The sequence below is a fragment of the Archocentrus centrarchus genome, chromosome 22, assembly GCF_007364275.1.
Source record: "Archocentrus centrarchus isolate MPI-CPG fArcCen1 chromosome 22, fArcCen1, whole genome shotgun sequence".
Taxonomy (NCBI): Eukaryota; Metazoa; Chordata; class Actinopteri; order Cichliformes; family Cichlidae; genus Archocentrus; species Archocentrus centrarchus.
The window spans coordinates 10,795,192-10,820,965 of record NC_044367.1 but is presented as its reverse complement, the minus strand read 5'-3'; the positions used below and the strand labels follow the sequence as shown (position 1 = coordinate 10,820,965).

The 25,774-nt window shown below is 41.2% G+C and overlaps 2 protein-coding genes across 6 annotated transcripts; one reads left to right on the top strand and one right to left on the bottom strand.

Annotated features, from left to right (window-relative positions):
- Window positions 1-149: 149 nt before the first annotated feature.
- Window positions 150-17,456, bottom strand: atg2b (autophagy related 2B). 4 transcript variants are annotated; one of them, XM_030718220.1, is made up of 43 exons: window positions 17,440-17,456; window positions 15,739-16,151; window positions 15,462-15,624; window positions 15,110-15,262; window positions 14,923-15,025; window positions 14,544-14,706; window positions 14,282-14,461; window positions 14,076-14,172; window positions 13,802-13,966; window positions 13,540-13,691; window positions 13,324-13,435; window positions 12,543-12,786; window positions 12,290-12,452; window positions 12,068-12,160; window positions 11,766-11,954; window positions 10,915-11,188; window positions 10,723-10,831; window positions 10,449-10,647; window positions 8,538-8,680; window positions 8,171-8,328; window positions 7,884-8,059; window positions 7,365-7,515; window positions 6,979-7,181; window positions 6,357-6,437; window positions 6,124-6,230; window positions 5,838-5,930; window positions 5,674-5,744; window positions 5,515-5,591; window positions 5,260-5,430; window positions 5,032-5,164; window positions 4,744-4,940; window positions 4,418-4,644; window positions 4,219-4,336; window positions 3,939-4,130; window positions 3,758-3,859; window positions 3,578-3,656; window positions 3,291-3,501; window positions 3,132-3,201; window positions 2,966-3,048; window positions 2,743-2,864; window positions 1,702-1,856; window positions 1,462-1,611; window positions 150-1,380 (listed from the first exon to the last, which is right to left on the bottom strand). In XM_030718220.1, exons 2-43 carry the CDS (start codon window positions 15,898-15,900, stop codon window positions 1,150-1,152), a joined length of 6,222 nt encoding a protein of 2,073 aa, XP_030574080.1. In that variant the 5' UTR covers window positions 15,901-16,151; window positions 17,440-17,456; the 3' UTR covers window positions 150-1,149. The 4 variants fall into 4 exon arrangements, with proteins under 4 accessions (XP_030574080.1, XP_030574079.1, XP_030574081.1 ...); XM_030718219.1 differs by lacking the exon at window positions 17,440-17,456 and adding an exon at window positions 16,794-16,867; XM_030718221.1 differs by lacking the exon at window positions 17,440-17,456 and adding an exon at window positions 16,569-16,585.
- On the top strand, window positions 16,876-24,006 carry gskip (gsk3b interacting protein). 2 transcript variants are annotated; one of them, XM_030718224.1, is made up of 4 exons: window positions 16,876-17,121; window positions 17,840-17,883; window positions 22,545-22,790; window positions 22,892-24,006. In XM_030718224.1, the coding sequence occupies exons 3-4, from the start codon at window positions 22,548-22,550 to the stop codon at window positions 23,048-23,050; spliced, it is 402 nt and encodes a 133-aa protein (XP_030574084.1). In that variant the 5' UTR covers window positions 16,876-17,121; window positions 17,840-17,883; window positions 22,545-22,547; the 3' UTR covers window positions 23,051-24,006. The 2 variants fall into 2 exon arrangements, with proteins under 2 accessions (XP_030574084.1, XP_030574083.1); XM_030718223.1 differs by lacking the exon at window positions 17,840-17,883 and having other exon boundaries at window positions 16,880-17,121.
- Window positions 24,007-25,774: the final 1,768 nt, after the last annotated feature.

The following is a 25,774-nucleotide window of genomic DNA, read 5'->3' as shown; positions in this document are numbered from 1 at the left end:
CCTTCAAAATAAAGTCCTTTGACAAATGGCCGCACACTTTTCAGAATAAAATATGAAGCTAAAGCCGAAACAGGATCCATAAAAAAAAAAAAAAAAAAAAAAAGCCTACGAGGCTAAGAAAATGAACACCAACCAACCACAGTCCAATGTGAATTTCACCGTTTTTATTTCTCCTTCATGCTTTTAATACAAATTTATGAGACAACTGTACACATATGTACAAGAAATACCACATAACCCAAGAAAAGTGAGCAAATAAAGAGTTTGCAACACAACCTATCACATCAGACATCAATATACAAACGTACACCCTTTTAAAAAAAAAAAAAAAAAAAAAAAAATTCCAGTTGAGTAGTACATTAAGACTTCACTTGTGGATCTTGAGTAGCTTCACTTTGTCAACAATTCAAAAATGTGAGCATGAGATTGTAAGACCAAAGCGGTTTTTAAATTTAAAGAGCAGCTTTTTCAGGACAGCAGCTTTTGTGAAAATGATGCCACACTAAAACTGAAACCTTATAACAACTCTGGATAAGCTTCCCATCGATCAATTGTTACAACCCTTCAACTCCGTTAAAAGTGCTAATTACACAGCTTTACAAGGATGCAACACTTTGCTTCTACATTTGTTCTCTCATATTTGCATGACATGTTGCTCATTAATAATATCTACAGTAAATAAAGCCCACATACAGTACATCTTATATAAATTAAGGGTCATTACACCTATATTAGTGTTTGCTGCCCCAAAGTAGGATAAGAGAACGCAACCGCACAATCTGTAAACAGCTGTTTGAAAATGAAGCAGATGAAACAACCTATTTCTTCATTGTTATGCGTTTACATTTTAAACTGCATGGGCTCTCCTACAACAGAGCATAATCCACATTAATATATGTGGCGCACAAACTCATCCTTCTCCATACATCCCTTTGATTACACATATACAGTTGGACAATGCTGATGACCATGAAGGCACTGTGAGGCAAGTGATAAGCTGACACAAGCTAAAATCACAGTAGCTCAAACTGCCACAAGATGAATACAGTTTTATTTACACTGGAGCTTGCTGTCCAACTTTGTTCCTCTCCATCTATTAGCTGTGGCTGCTGCACAGTCATAGTTTCAGTTTTCAAATGGCAATGAGACTTACTCATCACCCTGTCTCCATTTCTGCGACTCCTCCTGACGTGCATCGGGGTGAATCTGGTTCCTCATTCCACCCAAAACATTTGAGGTGGCTTCAGTGGCCATAATGAGCGGCTTGACTACTGCTGGCGGCAGCTGGCGGAGAACTCCGCCGACTGCCCCTGTCATACCTCGCTGCTCGTGCTCCCGGGTGGCTGTGTCGTAGATGGTTAGTGCAGTGTCTGTGATCCCCTGTGGAAACAGCGCAGTGATTAAAGCAGGTTCTTTTCATTAATGTAAATGAAGCGAAGGGTTTCAGAACTGTCTGTTTACCTCTTTCACCACAGTATAGGCTTTGGCTACACCTTCTCTAAGGTCAACAGGCTGATGAGCCAGCCCATAATGGGAGATCCGTTTTACCCTCTTTGTGTCTCTCTCATCAGGCACTGGAGACACCATATCATACGCCGTCTCAGCTGCTGCCTAGAAATAAATAAATCACATAATTTACAAGGTGCTTTATAAAAAGAAAATACAGTCAAACTCTTTATTAGCAGCAGCAAACCAATTTACCTGGATAGTGCGCACCATCCTGTTTGTGAGCTCCAGGGCAGCCATAGCAGTAGAGGTGCCAAAGGAAGCAGTGCCACGCTGAAATCCACGGACTATCCGACCATCCTTCCTGTACTGCTCAATTGGAAGCCAGACCAAATCCCTGAGTCCGTGAACTGGTAAAAAAATAAATAACGTCGACAGAGAAGTAAAGTATCTGATTCAGCTGGACCTGAAAGCAGCTCTCATACTGGAAATGACTTTCACAGCAGTTTATGTTGCAGATTAAATGACAGTGATTAAGGCTGATTCTGCACTGTCAGCAACCAAAAGTCAAGGAAACACTGACTCACAGGAACTGTCAAAGAATAACAGTGACAAAGTACCAGGAAACTACTTTAAAAAAATTAAATGGGAGGAAGAAAAAAAATAAAAACCCCCAAAATCTGATTAACAAGTCTAAAAGTAAGAAAACAGTCAAGAGCACAATTTAATGGCTGATCCATTAAAGTTCAGACCCAGGTCAGTTCTACACTGTTTACAACACCACACATCAGCAGTGCTTCAGTTGCTAACAGGACAGTCCAGCAGCATGGAGGACGTTCACAGCAAAGGCTCGGATGTTTGAAGACGCTTCTCTTTAGCTACACCAACAGGTTTCATTTGTGCATTTGCAACAGCTTTAACTACCAATATTCAAGGTATTACAAGCCCTGCTTGTAACTGTTCATTTTCTAGATCAAAACACTGCAAATCCACACTTGTTCACAGAGCTGTCCACTGTGTTACTTTCCACTTCGTTTACCCCCCATTCAGCGAAACAAAGACAGAATGGTGTTGCTGGGGTGTAAATGACAATTTGCATTGTACATTAACAAAATTTGAATTAGCAGCTTAAATAATTATTGCATGTTTTGATTATTAAGAGCAGCAATGTCTAATTGTCTAGTTTTGCACATCCCAACTGAGCAGCAAGAACAAGTTGCAGTAACAAACAAAGGCTGTTCACTGTACTTATTAAGAGTAGGGCTGATATGATACTCCAAACTCTGTTATACTCACCCAGTTTTACCAGAGTGTGAATGGGCGCAACACCACTCAGCAGTCCTTGAAGCTGGTTTGTTTTTATGTCATTTAACCACTCGTTTATTGCATAGGAAAACAGCTTATCCACACCTAATAATCTGAAACACAGACAAGTATTACTTTACTATAAAATATACAATATGGATGATTGAATTATTTTGCTAATTTAGTGTCTCAGTATATTTTAAGATCAACATACCCTTGTCTATAGCACAACTGCCTAAGTTTCAGCTCTGAACAATTCAGCTGAGTCAGCCCGAAAATGATCCCTGCAAATGTTCCCTGAAACCAAGTATTCATAAAATCATTCATGAAGCACTCCTAACATAACAAGGAGCTAATCCAGTTCTCTCTTAGACACCGACCTGGTCCATAGACACGTGTTTCCCATGGTAGTCCAGGCGAATGGGAACCTCAGAGGTAAATCGAAACTCCCTGTTAAGACCGAAAAGTGTTACTGAACAGAAGTGGTTTGTAAAATTTAGGGTTGGGAGGATTTTTTTTTTTATTTACTTACTACTAACCTAAAGAAGATGGGCTGGTCTGTGAAAGGAGGAGCAGAAACTTCACTGTCATTCCCTTCTTCCCTGCCAGATGTAGAGAAACCATTTTGGCTCAATCGTCTCTGTGTAGGCACGGAGATGATTGGGGCTGGATCCTGGCTGCTGCCAGCGTGCTTGGAGAAGCTGCAAGAGATCTCTGGGGCAGCCATGTTCTTTGTGGTCACACAAACAGCTGAAACAAAACATTAAGAGGCATGAGAAGAGGAGGATTTATAATAAATTATACGTGTGTCAATCATCAGTCTTACCTTCTTGTACGGGTGGTGAGAAAAACTCAACTTCAGCAGCAAGACTAGTAAAGAAGTCTTTCAAGAAGAATAGTGCATCCTTCAAACAAGCAAAGAACAAGTCTATCGCTTAAAAGGTCATTCTCATTGTTTGCCAAATCTTTAAGAAAAATGGAGAAATCATCTGTATCTGACTCTTACCTGATCAATATTGAGGCGAAGAGGCATCAGAGTGACCCGCAAACAGCACTCTGGGGGAGCCTGACCTGACTCAGGACACATGTGCAGTGCCTTAACTGTCAACTAAGAACAAAAGCGCACACACAAGGTTATGACAGGCCAAAATTTTCTGCGATTGTTTTGAGTATGCCGTTTTCCTCACCATGTTGGAATGGGCTTTTCGAGGCATTTCCTTGCTAGAGTACAAGTAGAGGAACTTGTTCATCTGTGAGGTAGCCAGTCTATCACGAATTTCCAAGTCCTGCACAGAAAACACCTGTCGGGACACTGGCTGGTCCACTGCTGGACGAGATACCGCCGAGGTCTGTGGGTACACCTCATGCTGAAATCGCACCTGAGGAAGCAAAAAAATAAAAGCTAAAAATAGTGAAGAAATCTCAAAGCGTTGTGTGATCTAATGAACATTTATTCCATAACTTTACCTTGCTGAGTTGGATCTCCATTAGGACATCAGGGTTCCTTCCCTTTCCACCCACAACCCGTCCTGAAGCCTTCACTTGTCTCACTGGAGTTTGAGAGGGAGAGCTATGAGGTGTAGATCTGCAAAACAGTGAAAAAGACTAAAGTTAAACAAACATGTTTCGCTTAACAAATTTAAACAGAACCCAGTTTGTGACTCACCCCCAGCTTCTGGCAGGAGAAACTACAGAAGTCACACTCCCAAAGTCTTTTCCACCATAAAGATGCCAGATGACAGAGATCTCCTTAATGAGGTAGCGAACCTCTGGGATGGGCAAGTTGGCTCCACGACTGGAATCACTCCCATCCAGAGGCTGACTAAAGTGATCATCTTTGATTTCCACTGGCTCTGAGGTTAGCTGCTTCACCACTGGCTCCTGATCTCGATCCTGAATACACATTTCTTACTGTCAAACACCACAAGTTTTGCAAAAACAGTCAATCACTATGTTACGCAGCCTTAACTTGGCAAAAGAGTACATCCCAACCTCTCCTCTGGAATTTGGAGTTTCCAATATGCAAAAGTCGTCCGTCTCTTGGGCCAGACTCGGAGCAGGTGTGATGAGAGGAGAAGGAAGCATGGGGTAGGTGGGGCTTGCATCTTGGCAATTCCCACTCTCATCTGGGAACAGGAACAGGTCTGAGCGAGGAGGGTCATTGTCATGAATCTGCTCCTCAGGTGTGCCTGCAGTGGTATGAAATAAAGTAAAGACATACCCTTCATGGGACAAACTTTTTTTTTTTTTTTTTTAAACCTCAATGAGCAAAGTGTGTACCATTCTCCTGTGGCCCTGGTGGGGGCTGCCCATCATTCTCTTCCATAGCGTCACTCATGAGATCCTGCAATATCTGCTGCTCAGTCTCAGCTAGCAGCAGAGTCTGAGATGATGGCTGGCTAGGAGCCTCCCCCTGTCCAAAAAATAAACAAATAAATTACAATCAGAATAAGCTTGGATGTATGGCAACGTTTGAAAACTGTATTGTAACTGAGTAACACTGCTGACCTTGCTTCTTTGTGCTGCGCTGCTGTGCTTGGGCTCTGGTTCTGCTGGGGGGAGCAAGTCTCCATAGCTGGCTACATACTGAATTAGGTTCATGAGGGCGGCACAGGAGTCCGAACACGTTCTGATATGGATCACGTCGCTGGAGCAGCGCAGCTCAAATCTGGGCTCTGACTATCACCCAAGAGACAAAAAATGAGTGCGTGTACACAACTTATTTCTGATTGAGAAAAGAATTTAGAGATAGTTAACACTTACCAATTTTCCATCTGCTCCAGGTTTGACTGCAGTTATCCTCAACTCTAAGGTTCCCATGTCTACCACTTGGACATAATCTGTGACCAAAACAAAAAAAAAAAAAAAATGTCAAAAATTGCTGAAACATGTCAAACAATACTGTTGCTGAAGTCAACTTACCACGAGCTAGATTTACAGAGACGGCATTACTTTTGTCTGAGAGGAACAAAGCAGCTTCATCCAAAATTATCCTGCAAAAACAGCGTGTTACTAAATGTTTTTCCACATCTTAAGAATGAATCCACCCATTTTTGTATTTGAGAAAACCAGCCCCCCCCAAATACCTGAGTGTTGATGAAGAATTGTCTAAAGACACGCAACTGGAGATGCTGAAAGTTTCTACAGCCAACAGAGATCTGAGCGGCAAGTAAAGAGGTCTGTGAAGAAGGGGGGAAAAAAGTGTTCCATCAGAAAACAGATAATAAAAGTCACCATTTAGTGTTTTGTCTGATTATTATTATTTTTTGGCAGGTTGTGCAAGCAGAATTATGAACTGAATTCACTGTTATGCCAAACATATTTGCTCTTCCAAGATGAGCTGTGTAGTGTTTTGACTGAATTCTACTTCACCTGTAGTCCAGAGAGCAGCTCCACAGGTGCAAATGTAGGGTGGTGACAGAAGTAGGAGGAGCGTAACCCAACACAGGTTCATCAGAAACATTCAGAAAGTCAACAATCTGTTGCGGATAAATCATCAATAAGATTACAAATCTCTGATTTTATTGCACATTTTCTTTAAGTGCTGTGTAAACATGAAGGTTTTTAAAGCTTTTACGATAGTGGCCTAAGACAGTTCATTTTACCTGGTCATACCAGCCCAGGCTGGGGTGGACCACTCGGTGCTGGAGTGTAGCACCTCTCACTCCAACAGCAACCAGAAACTCCTGCATTTAATATTTAAAAAAAAAAAAAAATCAATACAATGAGCACAAAAAAGGCTGTATGCTATACAACAACACTTCTTAATTCCATGACTTATTTGATGACCAACATGCAACAAAATTAAATTTCACCTTCCTATCATTTCTTTGCTACAGTATGGGTTTGAAAACTCAACCAAAAATGATCAAACATGGCAAGGGACCTGGAAGTACATCCAAAACTCATGGACATACATAAGTGCCCAATAAATTTGAGTGCAATGACAATAGTGGCTTATTGAGATATCTTAGTCTAACACACTGACCCTTGGGGAAATCTAAGAGGTTTATTAGTTGCAAAGAAGAACTGTTCAAAATGTTCCTTTAGTCGTTTTTCCCCTGTCAAAAACTTTTACATCTGCCAGCCTTTAAAAATAATTCAAACATTAAGTCTCCAGCAGACTTTGCTGAAGTGGTTCTCAACCATTTTGTTGAGCAACAAAGCTGTGAAAGAATACCCACACTTCACACTCATGACATCCTTTAACTGTTTTGAGTATCTGACCTTGATGTTGCGTTCTGTGTTCTGTGATGAGATCTTGACAGCGACGGACACCATGCTGCGGGCTTCTAGACCGATACCCTCTGAGGGTGTTGACAATTTTTCAGAAGAGGTTTCTGACTGGTAGATGGTTGGCTCTAACCAGTGGGGATGTGTCCTACATGGCAACTTGATGTCTGAGACAGACATGCCTCCATCTATGAGTCCTGGGTGGATTAACAGATTGGGACATTAGTGAAAAAAAGAGTGTGTCAAACACAATACAACATAGCAATAAGCACACTTCTTTGTATTTTTAGGTCACATTATTAGTACACGTCCCATATTTATATCATAAGCGTAATGCAATACTGATATTACAAGTTTACAGAAACAGGGAGGTAGTTTACCTTGGTGATACATGCAGATGCTACTGGTATGGAAGCAGATGTAGTGCTGGTCCTTAAAGCCTTCATATTGAGTGACACTGAACAAAACAGCATTTTTCACCTCCAGCCAGAACTCGCCATGTTTGTTTTTCATTGGGGTTTTATCCTCCTTCTGCAACAAAAGAGAAAAAAAAAAAAAAACTCAACTCCAAACAGCTCTTAGAGTGGAGCTTAAGGTCGCAGTGATTTTCAGGCTGAATGAGGATGACCACTGGCAATGCAGTGTAAGACAGGGGAGTTTGAGTCACAGCAGATATAGGGGACCACCACAACAGCAACCTGTCCATGTCAATAGTGAAAAAAAACAAGGGAAGGGCCAGGCTGGCTGGTTAGCAGCAACTGAACTTTCAAAACAAGAGTGAGGGGGATTGTCCACTTTTACATCAGAGATGGATGTTGATAAAACTGTGATAATGAGTCAAAAATATTTGGGCAGCAAGCCCAAGTAAAGTCTAGGTGTGGGATAACACTGAAGTTTACCTTGGCATTAGTATGAAGAGACATAAGGCCATGATTGACATTAAGAATGACAGAGAAAAGACTCTGGGAGGTCTTGCTGTGGGCTTTGGGCTTCTTCTTCTTACGAGATCGGAAGCCCAAGTCAGAGCCAGGAGTGTAATAGTGCATGGTCTCCTCCTCTGACCCGCTGGTCTCCTCTGTAAGGACAACACAACACATGCTTGTGAGTGGACAAGCGGTAGTTTAAACATGACTTGACATTGTAAGTGAATTTACAGAATTAGGTGAAATGTCTCATGTTGTCGCACCCTCAGGACCAGTAGAGCGGAACTGGCTAAAGCTGTCCTTGGTGTAAGTGTTGATCAACTGACTGGCAACAGAGAGTCCAACTCCATATGGCATGCTCTCAACAGTCTCCACTGGAGATGGAGCAGTGGGCTCCCACAGCAGCAGGTCATTGTTTATCCTTTAAAAAAATTAAAAAAAAAATAATATTGAGAATATGGATTCCATGTTAAACACAGAAAAATATCTTGCTCAAGAAGTTTTTCCCTGATATAACAGCAGGTGGGTAACCTCAGGTCCAGTAATAACTGTCTGTTAATGATTTTTATTGTAGATGAATTAATTAAAAAAAGTATTTAAATTGCTCTGGGTAAATGCCAAGTGACCTACCTGTTGTGTAGTTTTTCATAAAATGCCTTGCTGGGGAGTGTTAACTGCATATTTGGGAAACACAACTCAAGGATGAAGCGAGAGTTATTCATAGTTTTGTCCTGGAACACCGTCATCTCACCAACATCACCAGGAATGACCATCTGGAATTAATAAAGTAAATGTAAACACAGCTTTGTCACCACCTGTTTTGTGAGCAAATTAGGTAAACAAAGCAGAACCATGATCCACCTTTGCATTAAGATGCACCTGCCACACACGTTAACATATCAACCAGAGAATATCCTCTCTTCCCCATGCAAATACATCAACATGTACAAAGGGCACCTGCTTTGGACTAACACCATTAACACAAGTGCAACACCTTCTGTTCAATAAAGCAAATCTGAAAAGTATTTTTAAGACAAAAAAAAAGGAAACGTGAAGGATTCTGGGCATCAAATGAGACATTCCATAATACCAAATATATCCACGCATTGATACCATGTGATATTAATGTGCCTGGCACAACTTGAATTAATTTTTTTTTTTTTTTTTAATTTACTCGGTATAATTCTTAGTCACATTCAGTGGTCGTTTTAAGCTCTACTGAATATACTTATAATCCATTCAGAAAGACAAATCGAAGCTATAAGAAATGGAAGTAAATGCAATGAAAACAACATTTAAATGTCATTTAACTTCCTGGCTGGAAAAGGTGACAAAGTGTGACACAGACAGACCAGTAAGATATAAGAAAAACATTTACATGTAAAACAGAGAGAGAGGGAGCTTTCAAAAAGACATATAGAAGGTGGGGCCTCTGCAGCGACAATGTCATTTAAAAGGGAACATTCAAATCTTTGGCAGTGGGGGAAGGGGTGGAGTGGTCTACTGTATTTACATGCAAGCTGATCACACAGAGAGAAGGTTAGGCAAGACATACAAGTTAACTGTAGCTATGCCAAGAAAACAGATTTAATGCAACAAACTAAGAATTGTAACATCTTTGGATAATTTAGGACTACCTAATGCAATAACACATACACCCACACTTTCAGCATATTTCTCATAAATGCCTTCAATTAAGAAAAATGTTCATCTTTTTTATTTGTCTAAGGTAAGCATCAGCTTAATTTAACATCAGGACGGTTACTGAACATCGAGTCAGCTTAAGAGGAGGATTGCTTATTGTGACATTTCAAATTAAACATGTTAGTGAATTATTGCACAACCACCTCTCACTTGCTGCTTAATTCTGACATTTCTTTCAAGGAAACATCAAAAACCAGCACAGAGGTTTGGCATTAGGGTCTAACCCAATCCACAGCCAGACCTCCTGAGCAAGAAGATGGTGGCAGACACATCTCACCCAAGTGTTTATATATCCATGTCTAAGGAGTGTGGAAAGTCTCGAGCATGATAAGATTTTCAAATTTCAAGAGTTTTCCTACTGCTCTTAGGTTGTCCTGATGAACCTATGATATGTCACTGAGCCCCTTCACCACGCATGTGCAGCACTAGTTTCAAGTTTCCACATCACATTAAACTGAAAATCGGCTCAGGAATGGCCTCCAAATTAGTCGTGTCCAAAATAGTATCTGGAGGTATAGACCTTAAAGACAGACTTGAAGTGAGAAAAGTTAAACTTCCTGCAGAAGCATCAGAGAACAGTTTTAGTGTCAGACTCTGAATAGACATCACTCCACACAGTGAATCTTAAGCATCCATCAGATGTGATATTGACTCAAAACACACACTTCTGAATGGATGAAGACTTCTACCTACCGTCTGGTAAATATTCACTGTAATTCTCAGGAGCATCAGTGATGTGCAAGAGCTACAATGCAGATCTGAGATGCTACAGTATTAAGAGTTAGAAGCCGAGTGACAGCTATGTAATATTTTTGATTAAATTAACCCATAACCTACCTCTTCATTCTCATACATAACCCTACGTGAAGAAAAAGGTGATGGCTCTGGTTTCCCAAAGTCACACACATCCTTCAGTGAATGAGCAGCCCCTTCCTCCTCTTCTTCTTCGAGGGAATGGTCTTCAGCCCCCTCATCTTCAGTTGTCACGCGCTCAAGGATGGAGTGGACTGCAGTAGGGTTCATCTTCAGCACAACCCTGCCCAGAGAAACGTGATATTACTGACACGGTTATACAGATAGATACATTTATTAGTTGGTTATATGAACTTACCTTGGCCAATCAAATTTTACACTTTCAGATGTGGTCATGTCTCCATCCATGGTGTGTGACACTTTGAGGAACCGGGGGGCTGGCTGACCTGGCTCCTCCTGGAACTTCCCTGTGCAGACAGGAAAGTAAAAGCAGTTAAAGATCAGTTCAGCAGACAGACTCTGCAGAGTGAAGTTTGAAATCTTGACACACCAGTGAGTTCCTTGAACGTGAGCTCCATTTTGGTTTGGTCAGGTGAGCTGCCACCCATGAATTCGGTTTTCACGTCCAGCTCTTCCAGCTCCAGGTACAGTACTTCTTTCTGTAGGGACTTCTTGAACCAAGGGCCCCTCTCTTGATCTGAACGCAGATCAGGGATGGGAAAGCGCACAGAAATTCCTAGCACTGGGGCATGAACTGTTAGTGAGACGTGGCAGTTGGCAGGAGTATGGCTGTCATCGAGGAAAACCTCTGTAAAAGCCTTGTGCTGTGAAATTTAAGATGACAAAGAGGTTGCATATCATTAGCATATATTAGAGCATTAGCAGCCTGAACTCCATGTTTATTCTCCACTTCAGATAAATACAGTCAGTGTATGTACTAAACATCTAGGTGTATGAATATTGTTGTGTATGTTAGAAGAGCTAAACTTGTGGCTTTGGAGTCTGTAGAGCAGGAAAGCAAAACCAAAGATGAAATCTGGATTTTCTTTTTTTTTTTTTTTAAATGTACTGATTCATTGTCTTTTATAGGAGGTAAGCAGTATATGGCTACAATAAAACTTGAAGGTCAGAACATATACATAAAAAGCATACATGTGACTTAAACAGATCTATTTGAAAATAATCCTTTACAGGCAAACAAAAGAAAATAATCTGGCCTAAAAACATGGGGAATGCAACTGAAAGTGTCAGGGAACTGAGAAGCTGACAAAAATTGGATCTGTTCCTTAAGATGAGGCTTCTTATAATCATTTCTGTGTTGTTCACCATTTAAGACAGTGGTGATTTTAATGACAAGGTACACTGGTGTAACAATAACTCTAGTTTGTGGGACACGCTTACCAAGCTGACATGTTTATTGTAAGATGTATACATGTGGGAGGCCATCGTCTCTGTGGTTACTAGTTTCTGAGGCTGCAGTAGTGAGTTGAGGCGGTCTACGATGCTGATGTCCAGCTCAGAGCGCACAAGACCCAGCTCCACCTGGATCTCAGCTTTCCTTGGAATGGTGCTAAGGCGCACCTGGCCACCCTGCACAGAGAGTTAAAAGGTTAAAGGTCTGGAGGCCAGACACCCATCATGGAGGAAGAGCATTTGAGTGTTAAAGTGTTGTGGTTTCATATTGGACTAATGGATGCAGTTACCTGAGGACCTCTGCGCTCAGCCTGTTTGTAAAGCAAGTGAAGGCAGGTGGTAAGCGGCGCATCAGCACTGGCTGTGGTGTCAAATGTCAGCAGCTGAGGTGTAACAGAAAAAACCAAAGTGAAACTAATGTCAAGCCAGCTGCACCTTTCTATATGCAGTGCTCAAACAACCAAAGCTTTGTGCAGTGAGAAATGTATGAATCTCAGGCTCGAAGGTCTTACCTCAGTGTACTGAATTCCTCTTTGTGAGCCACCAATAACAGCCTCAGAAGGGAACAGACACTCTAGAAACTCCATCTGGCTCAGGGTAATGTCAGTGCTAAAAGTCCTTAAGTTGGATCCCTGCCAGTGATCATAGTTTAACTTCAGACCCTGGCCTACAAACCTGCAAACATCATAAGCCCAGGTCAAAATCTGACTCAGTCACAGACTCATTCCTTTAGAATACAAAAATCTGTTAAAATTAAAAGTGCACCTGAGGTGGTCATGAGGACAAGCCTGATTAAACACTGTGCGAGACTGAAGGAAAGCAGCTGGATCAAGCTGCCCTGGGCCCACCATGCTGAAGAAGTGTGCAGCCATGGGGCCAAGGGGACTGGGAGCAGCATGTGGTGGTGGCAGCGGGTCAATGTGGAGGACTGAGACAGCCAAACTGCCCAGTGTCAACTTCAACACTAACTCTGGCCTTGACTCATCACCGTGGGTTTTGGACGAATGGGCTGAAACACAACAAGCGAATACTCTTGTCCAACTATATCCAAGTAAATGAACACAAAGGAGGAACTGATCTGGGAGATACAATTTTTGATAGAACACAAACTGGTAAACTCATTTCCCTTTACAAAGCAAGTGGTCTCAGAGGGATTGGTATTTAATATCCTAAAGCAAACCAATGTTTTCTCATACAATTTTCATTACCGTTACAAATAATTAAATTTGGCATATGTAGAAGAAATCCATAGGAGTTAAAAATTCAGTATTCATGCTACTCTAAATACTCAGTTTTAGACCATTTGTTTTAACCTTTGGCCATGTGTGATATCATTGAACATGGTCATCTCAGACTGCCTTGAACAGAGGGCGTTGTTAAAGGAAGACCAACTAAAACAGCTCTTTTCACACAGTGGATAAACGGAGGGGGTGTCCCAGTATAAAACAAAGATTTTTAACTGTGGACCATACAAAGGTGCTCCACTAGAGTCTAAGAACATAGAGTTTTAAATTAGCAAAGCAGGTCAATTTACTGTAGGGCTTACAAGTTTGCCTCAACAGTTTCTGAGGCTGGTGGGAATCCCGTGCCTGGAGTGGAGCTTCACAAGTCTGCTTCTCTCTTTGTCGTGGTACGTCCATATAGTCGTCCCAGAGAACCTACAAGTTTCCAGAGTTTCCAGACCACAGAGAGTCCTTAATCTTACCTAATTTATATTGTATTGGCTGTTTTTATAAGCATGATCACACAAAGAAAGACTTACGGTTGTATTTCCAGAAGGCGATTCTCCTGGGGAGGCAGAGTAGTTACTGTTGAGTGACAAGTCCAAATCAACAGTGGGTGGTTCACCCAGAGGAGGGAGGGATGACAAACTGTGAGACATATCCATGTCAGCCATGGAGAAGAACACATCGTCTAGATCAGCAACATAAAAATGGAAACAGAACAGTTTTCATCAGAAGAGCTAAATCAATCACTAAATTCCAAGACAACGTAGACACTGCAGGATGGTGTTTGAATCCAACCTCGACTTGACACAGTTCTGGTTGTCTGGCTTTCAAAGAGGTCAGGATCTGCTCCTGGCACAGCAGTATCCTTCTTTAGGCACCGGTTCAGTTCCATTTGGAGTCGATACTCATCCTCCTGCTGTATGGGGCGATTTTTTCTATCCTTAGTCCATTCCTGTGCACCTTAAATGAAGAGTAAGAAATACACTTACATTCACCTTTTTCAAATAACCCATTAAGACCCCATCTGGTCCAAATGTCTGCCATCATCTCTAAACAGAGAGGTGCTCACCTGCACCAGAGAAAGCTCCAAACAGGTCCAAAAGAAGATGAACTTGCCGTGGGGACAGCAGAATAATCAGTGTATCAATTTCTCCAACAACATCCAGCTGAAAGAAAAGTGTGCAAAACTGTGACTATTACCCCAAGAGTGTTGTACTGGTTAAATAACCTTGGAAATGTTTTCCTCATAATTCTTTGTAATTCCAAAATATATACCTTTGCACCAGGCATTGATAGGTTGTTTTTGAGAGTGAGAGACAACTCAATTTTGCCACCAAGGCACCCAATCTGCACAGGTTCAAAGGGTGCTGATGAGGATACCGGCTCTGTGAACTGGGGATGTGGCTCACATATTATTTTTGGGTTCCAGCTAGGTGAGAGCTTTGGCTCAGTTTCCTGCAAAATAAGAAGAGACTGAGCTTTAAAAAAAAGGGCCCCATACAGACAACTCTTTCAAGCTCAAATTTGCAACACTAACCGATGGAGTAGGTGACGATTTACAGCCAGCACGAGATGCATCCGAGAACTCGTCCCAGAATACAGTGATTCCTTCCATCTGCACGTGTTTATGTGCAAATGTGGTCGGCTGATGGACATTCACACTTGAACTCTCCTCACCTGTTTCATCGCAGTAAACAATCCTGAACAGGGAGGGGTGTTTGTCAGGGGCAGATCAAGTATAAAAATCAAACTCACAGCCATGTGGGATTCTCACTAAATTGCTGCACCAATACATACTCATGCTTAACGTGTTCATAAACTTTACTATAAAAGGAAGGATTAAAATTAAACTTGGATTTAAGGAGATTATCTTATTGTGGAAACTGTCTGAGGTAACACTGACTGTCAAAACTCACTTGTTGATTCGAATCTCAAGAGCAATTCCCGTTTTAGAATTTTCTAGGATGTGTTCGACTCTCAGAACAGTGTCCAAAAATGTCACTTTAACTCTTCTCAGAACTGCAAGACAAGAAATAAAAAAAGACATTGCTTTACACAGTATCAGTGAAGCAAACCTGCTGGATGTCAAAAACACAAACATACCCGTCTCTATCGTCTCTGCAAACTTCTCTAATCCTTCAAAAGGCTGAAAGCTCTCTCCCATATCGTCGGTGAGTTTCTGGCTCAGGCATTCTTTAGCAAGCTGCATGCTGCTTGTCATAAAACTGGACCAGCACATGGGTTCAACTCCAGATGCTAGAAGTATAAAAAACAGTGATACCCTTACTTTTAAGTAAATATTTGTCTACTTGTGTAAAAATGAAAACACTGTTCACTTTATCACTTTAGGAGCCTTTTTCCTCAGATAGTGTTGCAGAGGACATACCCCCCCCCCCCCCCCCCCTAAAAAAAAACAAAAAACAAAACAAAACAAAAAAACGATACATTTCCTTACCCACTCTTGGTCTTGGTCTGAGCACCATCTCCAAGCCTTTGATTTCTAGAGCACAGTTCTCCTGCAGCAGGGCTGCCCAAGGAACTGTTAGAGAGATGGTCTGGATAAACCCTGTGATTACTTCAAAAGGAGCATCTGCAGTCTCCAGCAGCTCATTGAGTGACTGAAGAAAAAAATAACATTTAAAAATACATTGAGACATTTCTTGGTTTATTTCTGTGTTTAAGTCAGATGAAATAATCTGGTGTATTTCCAGCTAAAAACACACTACACATACCCATTTATCCAGTGGAACCTGTGCAAGAGACCCAGTGCCTTGATAAAGGTCTAGACTTAGTTGATCCAGACTAAGCTTCTCTTGCAAAAAGTTGCCCAGGTACCGATGAAGGAGGTACCTGCAGGCCCGCTTTTTTATGGACTCCGAAAACGGCCAAGGCATCTTAAGTCAGTAGTTGAACAACACCCAGGTAGTGGAAGGCGTCTTAATGCTCTGCAAGTGCAACGCTACAGCTGCTCCAACGGATATAAATTAAGTCAGTGACGTTACAGCTGTGTCATCCTGTTGACCCGGTGACGTTGAGAAAACGTGACCTCAAACATCCTTCATTTGCCCAAATCAGGGACGCTTCGGAGGATGTGATGACACTCTGAGATGTGCGTGGGGATCGGTCCGACTCCAGTTTGCTGCGCCTACAATAAAAACACGTGTAAATGGTTCCCACCACTACCTTTGTAAATTGACACAAGTGACTTCACATAAACTACCTGAAGACAGGAAGCTTAATTACTGCTAATGCGTTAGTTTAAAACAGTTTTAAATTGCTAGTGAGCAACGTTGTATTGCAGTGCAAACTAGACCGACTATGCACAGTTTTTGTTTTTTTTTTAAAGCGCACTCTGACCCCATTTAAAGCCGGCGTGACCTGTGAATCGGCCTCGCGAAATACCTGTCAGCATGCCACAAACTTGCTAGCAAATGTCTACCCTTGGCTGTGTTTACTTGCAGCTGTCACGCAACGACAGGAGCTGTGCTTTAACTATACACAAGACAAAGGCAAGTCATTGAGCTAACTAGCCGGCTAGCAAACGTGACGTTAGCTAGCTTACCACATCTGTGGGCGCAGTGAGGCAGCATTAGCATTGCCGGCTAACGTCAAGCTTGGCAGCTAGCATGTGAGCTAACCTATAAACCCAACACTAACTGCAGAAATCTACCCTCACACATCATATGTAAACTGTCAAAAACAGTATTTAATCATACATCGATTCTATAGGCAAACACGTGCGGGTTAATTTTAAAAAATGAGGATATTAGTGCCGCTGTTAAGTTACCTTCTGACTGAGTTGTTTACAAACACTTTCATGACTCCGCACCAACTGAGCCACACGCTCCGGGGTGGGATTAGCCTGTGATGTCATAACATGGCGGAGCTGTATAGTCCACGGGACACTCAGTGGGCCGAGGTTTAATTTACTTTAAGACAAATATAAAACGCTAGAAAGAGAAAAAATAGTGTCGGGTATTGTGCTTTTTTCAGGCTGTTTGTAAACTAGAGTGGCAAACGACATCACTTTAACGTGAGGCGGCGCTCGTTGGACTGAACCTGCCCCCGAAGAGCTGGAAGCTTCCACACGCCGGAAGAATACCGCCAGCGAGGAGGTGAGAAAAATGAACGCACTTTTTTTTTCCCCCACGATATGATCAAACCCGTTATTTTTTTCTGAGTTGTGAGCATAACTCGCTGTATTACTGTAAATAAAGTGGCTGAAGTACGTTCTGGAAGTAGGTTATTTTTCCTAATGGCAGGGCAGCGGCTCAGCTGTGAGTTTTCCCCAAAACGTAGCAGCTGTTAGCAGTTTATTTTAGCTACAGCTGATCAGCCTGGATGGCTTACAAGGATTATTATATCTGCATTAAATTCACACAGTTATTCGACACTACTGACTGTGATGTTTGCGTAAGGACAGACTTATTTACCTCAGTTAGCTATAAAGGAAGGTTTCTCACAGTCCTCAAGGTGTCGCTCTCATATTCCTATTGTTGCTGTACAGAAGATCAGAACCCACACAGACTTTATGGTAACAGTAATTACTATATAATGGATTATAGAGTGCTATATAATGGTTATATAACAGGACACGTTCTTTTCACTTTCATATTGCTACTTCTTAATTAATAATTAATAATTAATTATAGTTTGCTTCCAAGGAGGCAGATTTTCTTGTGTTTTCTAAAGTGGTCTTGAGCAATAGTTCTCCAGGGATTCTAAAAGTCTTCGTGCCCCTGCAGTCACACTATCATTCCTTTCTGATGGCCTTTGTTCAAACTACTAAAATTTCTGAAGTAAGCAATTTTCCATTTGTCTTGTGACCTGCAGTTTTCAGATGTGTCAGAAGACAAGACTCCAGTGGAATTTCTAAGGTCCTTTTACTCAATTCTTTCTATTTTATGCTATTTTTACATTTATTTTATTACAGTGCTGTTTAAAAGTCTTGTGTTGCCCCTCAGTCCTTTATATTTTGCTTCCAAGGAGCCAGATTTTCTTCTGATTTTACCTTGTTATTGAGCAATAGTTCTCTAGGTTTTCAGAAAGTCTATTCAGATGAATTGTTTTTGTTGGTTGAGCCATTTATCACTGACTTTCAAATCATTTAAGCTCCTAAAAGCTGCATCTGACCATTTCCAACTGATCCATAAACTGTTGGCTGAAGCCTCATCAGAAGTGGTCTCAGTGGAAGGGTGGCTGTCAAGAAGACATTCTTAAGGAAGGCAAATAGGGAAAAGAACCTTATGAAGTGATGAATCCAAATTTGAAAATTTTGTTCAAATCCTCATCAGTATGAACAGTGGAGGCCAACAGAAAGGTGCGAGAGTGAGTGTCTACAGCCATATGTAAAACAGGTTGGAGGCTCTGTCATGGTTTGGGGCTGCATTGCAGCCAGTAGTGTTGGGGATCTTGTCACAATTGATCCAACTACTGTTCACTGTGTCTCCTGATGGCACAAGACCATACCTGCAGTGCATTCAGGTTACACAGGGAGTTCAGCTGCTGCAGGATGGCAGATGGTAAATGGACTAGTTCTTATATAGTGCTTTTCTACTCTTTCTGAGCACTCAAAGCGCTTATACAACATGTTTATATTTACCCATTCATACAAGCATTTCCATGATTAAGTAAGCTAAGTGCTTTTATTATCGAACATTCGCACACATTCACACTCCGATGCTTGCGTCCGAGAGCAACTTGGGGTTCAGTATCTTGCCCAACGATACTTTGGCATGCAACCCGGAGCAGCCAGAAATCGAACCGCCAACCTTCCGATCAATAGGTGACCTGCTCTACCTCTTGAACTACAGCCACCCCAGATCCATATGTGCCATCGTAAGAAGGTTTACTGTGTCTCCCAGCACAGTCTCAAGAGGAGAAGATATCAGGAGACACAAGGAGAGTTGGACAGGGCCCTAGAAGGGTGTCAGCCCAGCAGCAGGACCAGCATCTTCTCCTTTATGTGAGGATGAAGAGGAGGAGCACTGCCAGAGCCTGACCAAATGACATCCAGCAGGCTACTTGCATGCATGTTCCTGACCACTGTCAAATCAGGCTGCTGGGCCAATGCTGTTCTACAGTTCTGCCAGCTCTCCTCATGTAATGGGAGGACAGCAAACCTTCTTGTGAAGGGAGATGTGTCATGCAGGAGGAATTGAACTACATGTGTAACCTGAATGGACTAATAATTGATGTATATTTATAGCAGATGAACATCATAATAATAATTTATGTATTTATTTGAACAGTGTAGATTAATTCCTCATTTTGAAGGGTGTATTTCCTGATATTCCTACAAACTAAATGTCAGCTGATTCAAAAATGAGGAACCAAAAGAAATAAAAACAAACCAGAATGAAAACAGTTTCCTCTCACCAGTCTATACATAACTTCCTCATACAAATACTTGGAAAGTTCTCCAAAAAGATTTAATGCATCACCAGAGTCCTGTACTACCAAAAGTCTTATCCAGGTAACTGCAGAGCAGGTTAGGTTCTCAAAATAGAAATCAGCAGGTATGAAATCACCACCTACTGACCAATTAGCTCACCAGAAAACAGCATCGCCATTCCCAGAAGATCCCTCGTCTGCCTTTGTACAGATAGTACTGTATGAATGTCTATAAAGTTTTCCTGTAGTGTCTAATGTCTTTAGGTTTCCGTGATGTGCATAAGTAATAAATAGATTCTTCTGGTGGCTGCAAAAAATTTTATTGTCTGTAAGTCCTAATACATGATCTTAAACTCTATTTGCTAACTTTAGATTAAATTTGCACGTAGATTAAGCCTCTGTTTTGTTTTTTATATTGAATCTTTGACACACCAATGCTCAAACTCAAACTGCCCTTGAAGCATGAATTTAATAAAATATTTTAATAGTCCATGAGATTCTCCCATGTCTTAATATTAATCTAACTCAGTGCTTTTCCTCACATACTCATACCTGCTGTGTTGCTTTGAGTCTTATTGTTCCCCTTAGTCTCATATTTCCCTTTTAGTATAGTTTCATGTTCATTTATTTAAAAAAAATGAAAAAATTAGCCACTCTACACATCAATAATTGTGATTGGTGTGATGCTGTGTAAACCATATAATGTGAATGCGCAATCGACCTTTTAATCGACCTCCTCCTGGTAGGACAGACTTCACCCAAGAGGCTCCCAGGAGGCATCCTACTCAGATGCCTGAACCACCTCAACTGGCTCCTTTTGATGTGGAGGAGTGGGCACACCACCCTTTTCTGGCTGAGGACCGTGGCCTCAGACTTAGAGGTGCTAATTCTCACGCTGGCCGCTTCACACTCTGCTGCGAACCATTCCAGTGCGAGCTGGAAGCCACCACCTGATGAAGCCAACAGGATTGCATCATCTGCAAAAAAGCAGAGATGAGATTCTGAGACCACCAGGGCGAAGCCTTCTGCCACTTGGTTCCACCTAGAACTTCTATCCATAAAAATTATGAACAGAATCGGTGACAAAGGGCAGTCCTGACGGAGTCCATCAGCCACAGGAAACGAGTCCCTGTACAACTGCAGCGAGAGCTTTATCTGCATTAACGGCAATAAGTGTCCAGTGGGTGTTGGACATAATAAAAATTTTTTAATATAATCTGCCTGATTTTGATTGTTTTTACAATCATAAAACCTGACCATTATTTTACACTCTCCCATAAAAACCACTCATTCTCTGTGCTTTAACGTCAATGGGATGAGTTGGGTCGAGGCTGTTGAGTGTCTGTTCTGATACAGGCATCCAGATAACAGCGTGAGTGATGACAAAACAGATATGAACCACATGACAGCTGATGAAAAAGGCTCATGATGTTATGCAGTTTGACGTAAGTGTGGTGTGATGAGACTGAAATTGTTCAGCAAATACCTGTCGCTGTGGCACAAATGGAACAGGTGACACACTGAGGAGTTATTTCCTTGTTACTTGCAGTGTGGTCAGGTTTCAGCTTTCAGTCAAATTTGAAGGAAAAAAAAAAAGATGAATGTGTAAATCTATCTAGCTCAGCACTGGGAAGCACTGACAACAGCATTAATCTTTGTCAGACATTGGAGCTTTTTGTAGATCTGATGTTTTGTGTTACAGTGAGCAATGAAATTGTTCTGGAAGGAGGGAGTTCCCTCAGCTGATAACAGATTGAAAAATCCCCTTCATGCATATCAGAAGTATAATGTTTTCCTTCTCAAAGCAGCTATATTTAATTCAGGAAGTTAAGCAAACATTTAAGTGGGTCTAGCAGTCCCTCCAAAAAATTGGTTTAACCTTCAGTCACAGAACTCCTCATACAGAATGTTAATACTGCAAAGGGTCTACTTAGCAATCTAAGTAGACTATTAATATTTTAATAGTTCACTTGCATTAAAAAAAAAAAAAGTCAGATCCATGTGTTTCACTTCTGCTTTAGACATGTGAAACATCGTCACCATGCTAGCAGATAAAATATCAGATGTGACACATAAATATGTGTCTATGTGTTAGCCCTGCAACAGACTGGTGACCTGTCCAGGATTTTTGCGCTCTTCTCAGGGAGGGGGTCACAGCCAGCTGCTTTTATGGCCTGTGATTTCCTGAACCGAGAGTGCCCATAACTTAAATAACTTCTCATTCTTTAATATATTAAATGTTTTAATTTTGAACTAAAGTGATTTAAATGTCTTCCTTCACAAAAAAAAAAAAAAAAGAACACTTAACACCAGGCTGTACGCTGCCTCTCACCCTATGCTGGGACAGGCTGCAGCTGTATCATGATCTTCAATTAAATATGCAGAAGAGGATGGATGGATGACTGGTGTGCTTACTTTGTGGTTCCTAAAGAGTCTTAAAGTTTAAAACCAACCAGCTGGAATTTTAAGTGTGAGAACGTCTTAACCTTTTCATATCCACCAGGTCATGACCAGGTTTGGATTTGGTTTAGCAACATGTTATATAGGCAGATTTTTTTCTTTGAGAACTTAATTTTTATTAACACTTGAACAGCATGTAAATATTCCAGAACTGGTAGATGTCCTTTTAAAAAAAAAAAAAAAAACTTGAAATGAAGTTGCATGCCACCATTTAAACACAGATTTGTAACACTCTCTCTTCATTGCTTAAATATTGTAGAAATGAGTTTCTGATAAATAAAGCTTGCTCGTATCTTAAAGAGCATAGCAATGCAACCTTGGGCTCTTTAACAAAATTTTGGTGAAATATCTTCTTGAGAGCATCAAAGACGTTGATTTAATATGTGTCTAATTTTAGATGTGACCAAAGCATTTGCGTATGAGTCCCAGTTTGTGTGCCACATTTCTCTAACAGATATTTGGAAATCTTGCTCATTTATTTATTTTTTTGACCATCATTTCTGGAGTCCTCAAAAATTAAAGTATTAACTTCCATTTGGATTCATGACTGAGTTTGTTACCATGTGTTTCATTGCATATTTCCTCCCATTTATCTGAACTTTATCATTTGTGGAATTCAGTGCATATTAACAGCAGACTTGAGTCAATAAATTGTGTTTTTTTTTTTTTTTTTAATGTGTTATAGGGGATGGAGGTAGACTGCCCGCCTGAGGAGTCCATGGTCACTGCTTTTGATGAAGAGTCTGTTGAGCTTGGGGACGTCAAGGATATGAGACTGGAGGCGGAAGCAGTGGTCAATGACGTCCTCTTTGCTGTGACTGAAATGCACGTGTCGCAAAGCCTCAACAGTGCATTGGATGTTGCCTACATAAATGTGGAAACAAGAGAGGGAAATCGTTACTGTCTGGAGCTCACTGAGGCTGGGCTGAGGGTGAGATGCAGTAACAGTGAGACGTTACCACATGTGTTCACTTTTAAGACTCCAAACCCTGCAGAGGCTTTACAATAAATGACCGATTTCTTCCCAAACAGGTGGTGGGCTACGCATTCGATCAAGTGGATGAGAATTTGACGACCCAGTATCATGAGACTGTTTACTCGCTTTTAGACACGCTCAGTCCAGGTTACAGAGAAGCCTTTGGGAATGCTTTGCTCCAGCGGCTGGAGAGGCTGAAGCAAAACGGACAATAAAAAGGACCGAGATGCTGCATAGGTTGTACACACCAAACGGGGGTTGACGATGAAGGCAATGTTTGCTTATGAGCCAATATTAACCAAGTTTGTCCATATACTTTACCCTCTTATGTTATTTCGAACTGCCTGGCTGCCATACAATGAAGGATATCCAACCCTATCGACTTTGCTTTTGTTCTTAGTTTCATACCATTGAATTACTTCATGTTACTTCCTTGGGTTTAGTGACTGCTATGGACTGGCTGTATGGGATCTGATAGTGTTGTTGACTTTACTGTGGACAGATCTTCCAGCTTCTGTGTGTTTCAAAAATTTGTAACGCTGCGCATTGTTTAAGAATTCTGCTCAGTTTGTAGTTCTTTAACATGCTCAGAGAAAGAAGCAGCGAGCTCCGTCAGTGCTGATCCTGTTTACCCGCTGTGCCGTGCTTGCACTAAACCTGTGACCTGATATCTGCTCAGATATGCCCAGCTAGTTTTTATTCAGCTGTGAAAGTGCTGAATCAGTTCTTTACAAGCATATATTGCCTTAATCTCATTTTACACAAATACCTAGGTCAGGGGCAACGCTTATTTTAACAGTTCTAACAGCATTGTAATTTCAGTATTCAGTACCTGTCATCAGGTTTCTGTTTTTATTCTGTTATTGTTTCTTGCATACTGCACAATTACTTGCTTTTCAGACTTAGCTGTAAAAGCGAAAGAGCTACCGGTGTGGAAGTTTGAATATATTTTGATGTGCTCTTCAAACTTTTTGGTCCTTGTATCAAAATGCACAGCCTCTGTTAATATTCAACAAGGATTTCCAGACCTGCTTGAAACTGTTGGTTTACTCTGCATGTGACCTGGTTATACTTCTTCATCAGTGTTCTCAAATCTACAATAAGATAACTCTTTACCTTCTGGATTTATACTGTCATTCCCTGCTGCTGACCTTTGTTCAGACCAATAAAATTTCTGAAGTCTGCAGTTTTTGAGTTTGTCTCATGACTAGCAGTTTACAGATGTGGGAAAGAAGGCAAGGCTCTGCATTGCGATTTCTAAGGTCTTTGTACTTAAGCATTTCTATTTTGTGCTATTTTTACATTTATTTTGCTACAGTATTGTGCAAAAGTCTTTGGTCACCCCTTAATCCTTATATTTTGCTTTTAGGGAGCTAGACTTTGTTCTTATTTTAAAGTGGCCTTGAGCAATAATTCTCCAGGCTTTCTGAAAGGCTCTCAGTTGTTCTTTGGATATTGGCTGCTTTTTCACTCATTTTCTGTCCAGTCCTTGTACCTGACCATTTTCAGAGGAATTTCTTTTGTTTAAGCCACTTAACACTGACCTATGAATCATTCAACCATAAAAAGGCACCAAACTCAATGGATGAGCCAGCTAAAGAATAGACATAACAGACAACTTAGCAAAGATTCTGTTTTAAATTGTATCTTTAGGCACTTACTAGCAGCCTGTCACAGAAACACATCATTTGTTCCCATTTCTTTAGCTGAATGTACAAAAAATGCCAAAGATAAAACAGTTTGACAGGCATAATGTAGTGCAGTGTGTCCTTATAAAAATGTGAGTAAACTGGACAGCTGGAGCACAAAAGAAGAAGTGGCAGGCCTCAAAACAGACGCACAGTATCTGAAAGTTATATCCTAAAATAAAAATTAAGCGAAGACCTGACATGACCGGAGAAATCCAACTGGCCCTTCAATTGATCCATCTGCTGTTCACCGTGACCTCTGACAGCATGAGAGAGTACCTGCAGTGCACTGAGTTTACACAGTAAATCCAGCTGCTGCAGGATGGCAGATCCATATGTGCCATGGTATGTAGGCTTGCTGTGTCTTCCAGCACAGTCTCAAGAGGAGGAGATATCAGGAGACAAAAGGAGAGTTGGACAGGGCCCTAGAAGGGTGTTAGCCCAGCAGCAGGACCAGCATCTTCTCCTTTTTGTGAGGATGAAGAGGAGGAGCACTGCCAGAGCCTGACCAAATGACATCCAGCAGGCTACTTGCATGCATGTTCCTGACCACTGTCAAATAAGGCTGCTGGGTCAATGCTGTTCTACAGTTCTGCCCAGCTCTCATGTAATGGGAGGACAGCAAACCTTGTGAAGGGAGATGTGTCATGCAGGAGGAATTGAACTACATGTGTAACCTGAATGGACTAATTGATGTATAAATATGTACAGCAGGTGAACATTTAGTAATTAATGTATTTATTTATTTATTTGAACAGCGTGGATTATTTCCTCATTTGAAGGATGTATTTCCCAATCTTTTTGTATCACCTACCGAACGTCTGCTGATACAAAAAGGAGGAGCCAAAAGAAATGAAACAGAATGAAAACAGTTTCCTCTAACCAGTCTATACATAACTTCATCATACAAGTTCCCAAGAAAGATTTAAGATTTAGAGTCCTGCATTACCAACCAGGATTTTGTCCTATCCAGGCAACTTCAGGGTTAATCCTGGGTTTTCTCTACTACAAAGCTGGTTCATTTCTTACCAGGGTATATTGCCATGGTAACTTATTCCCTCTCAGAATAGAAATCAGCAGGCATGAAATCACCACCTACTGACCAATCAGCTCACCAGAAAATATGCTACCATTCCCGGAAGATCCCTACTTGGACCTGTGTGCAGGTACTATATTGACAAACGTATTCACTCACCCATCCAAATCATTGAACTCAGGTGATCCAATCACTTCCATGGCCACAGATGTATA

What these genes read in the sequence shown, in the direction of transcription:
- atg2b (XM_030718220.1), bottom strand. Translation starts at nt 15,900, where the DNA reads ATGCCTTGGCCGTTTTCGGAGTCCATAAAAAAGCGGGCCTGCAGGTAC. An exon ending in TGCAGAGACGATAGAGACGG is followed by an intron (nt 15,026 to 15,109) that starts GTATGTTTGTGT and finishes CTTGTCTTGCAG; the next exon opens with TTCTGAGAAGAGTTAAAGTG. An exon ending in GAGGAATTCAGTACACTGAG is followed by an intron (nt 12,161 to 12,289) that starts GTAAGACCTTCG and finishes GTTACACCTCAG; the next exon opens with CTGCTGACATTTGACACCAC.
- gskip (XM_030718224.1), top strand. Translation starts at nt 22,548, where the DNA reads ATGGAGGTAGACTGCCCGCCTGAGGAGTCCATGGTCACTGCTTTTGAT. An exon ending in TCACTGAGGCTGGGCTGAGG is followed by an intron (nt 22,791 to 22,891) that starts GTGAGATGCAGT and finishes CTTCCCAAACAG; the next exon opens with GTGGTGGGCTACGCATTCGA.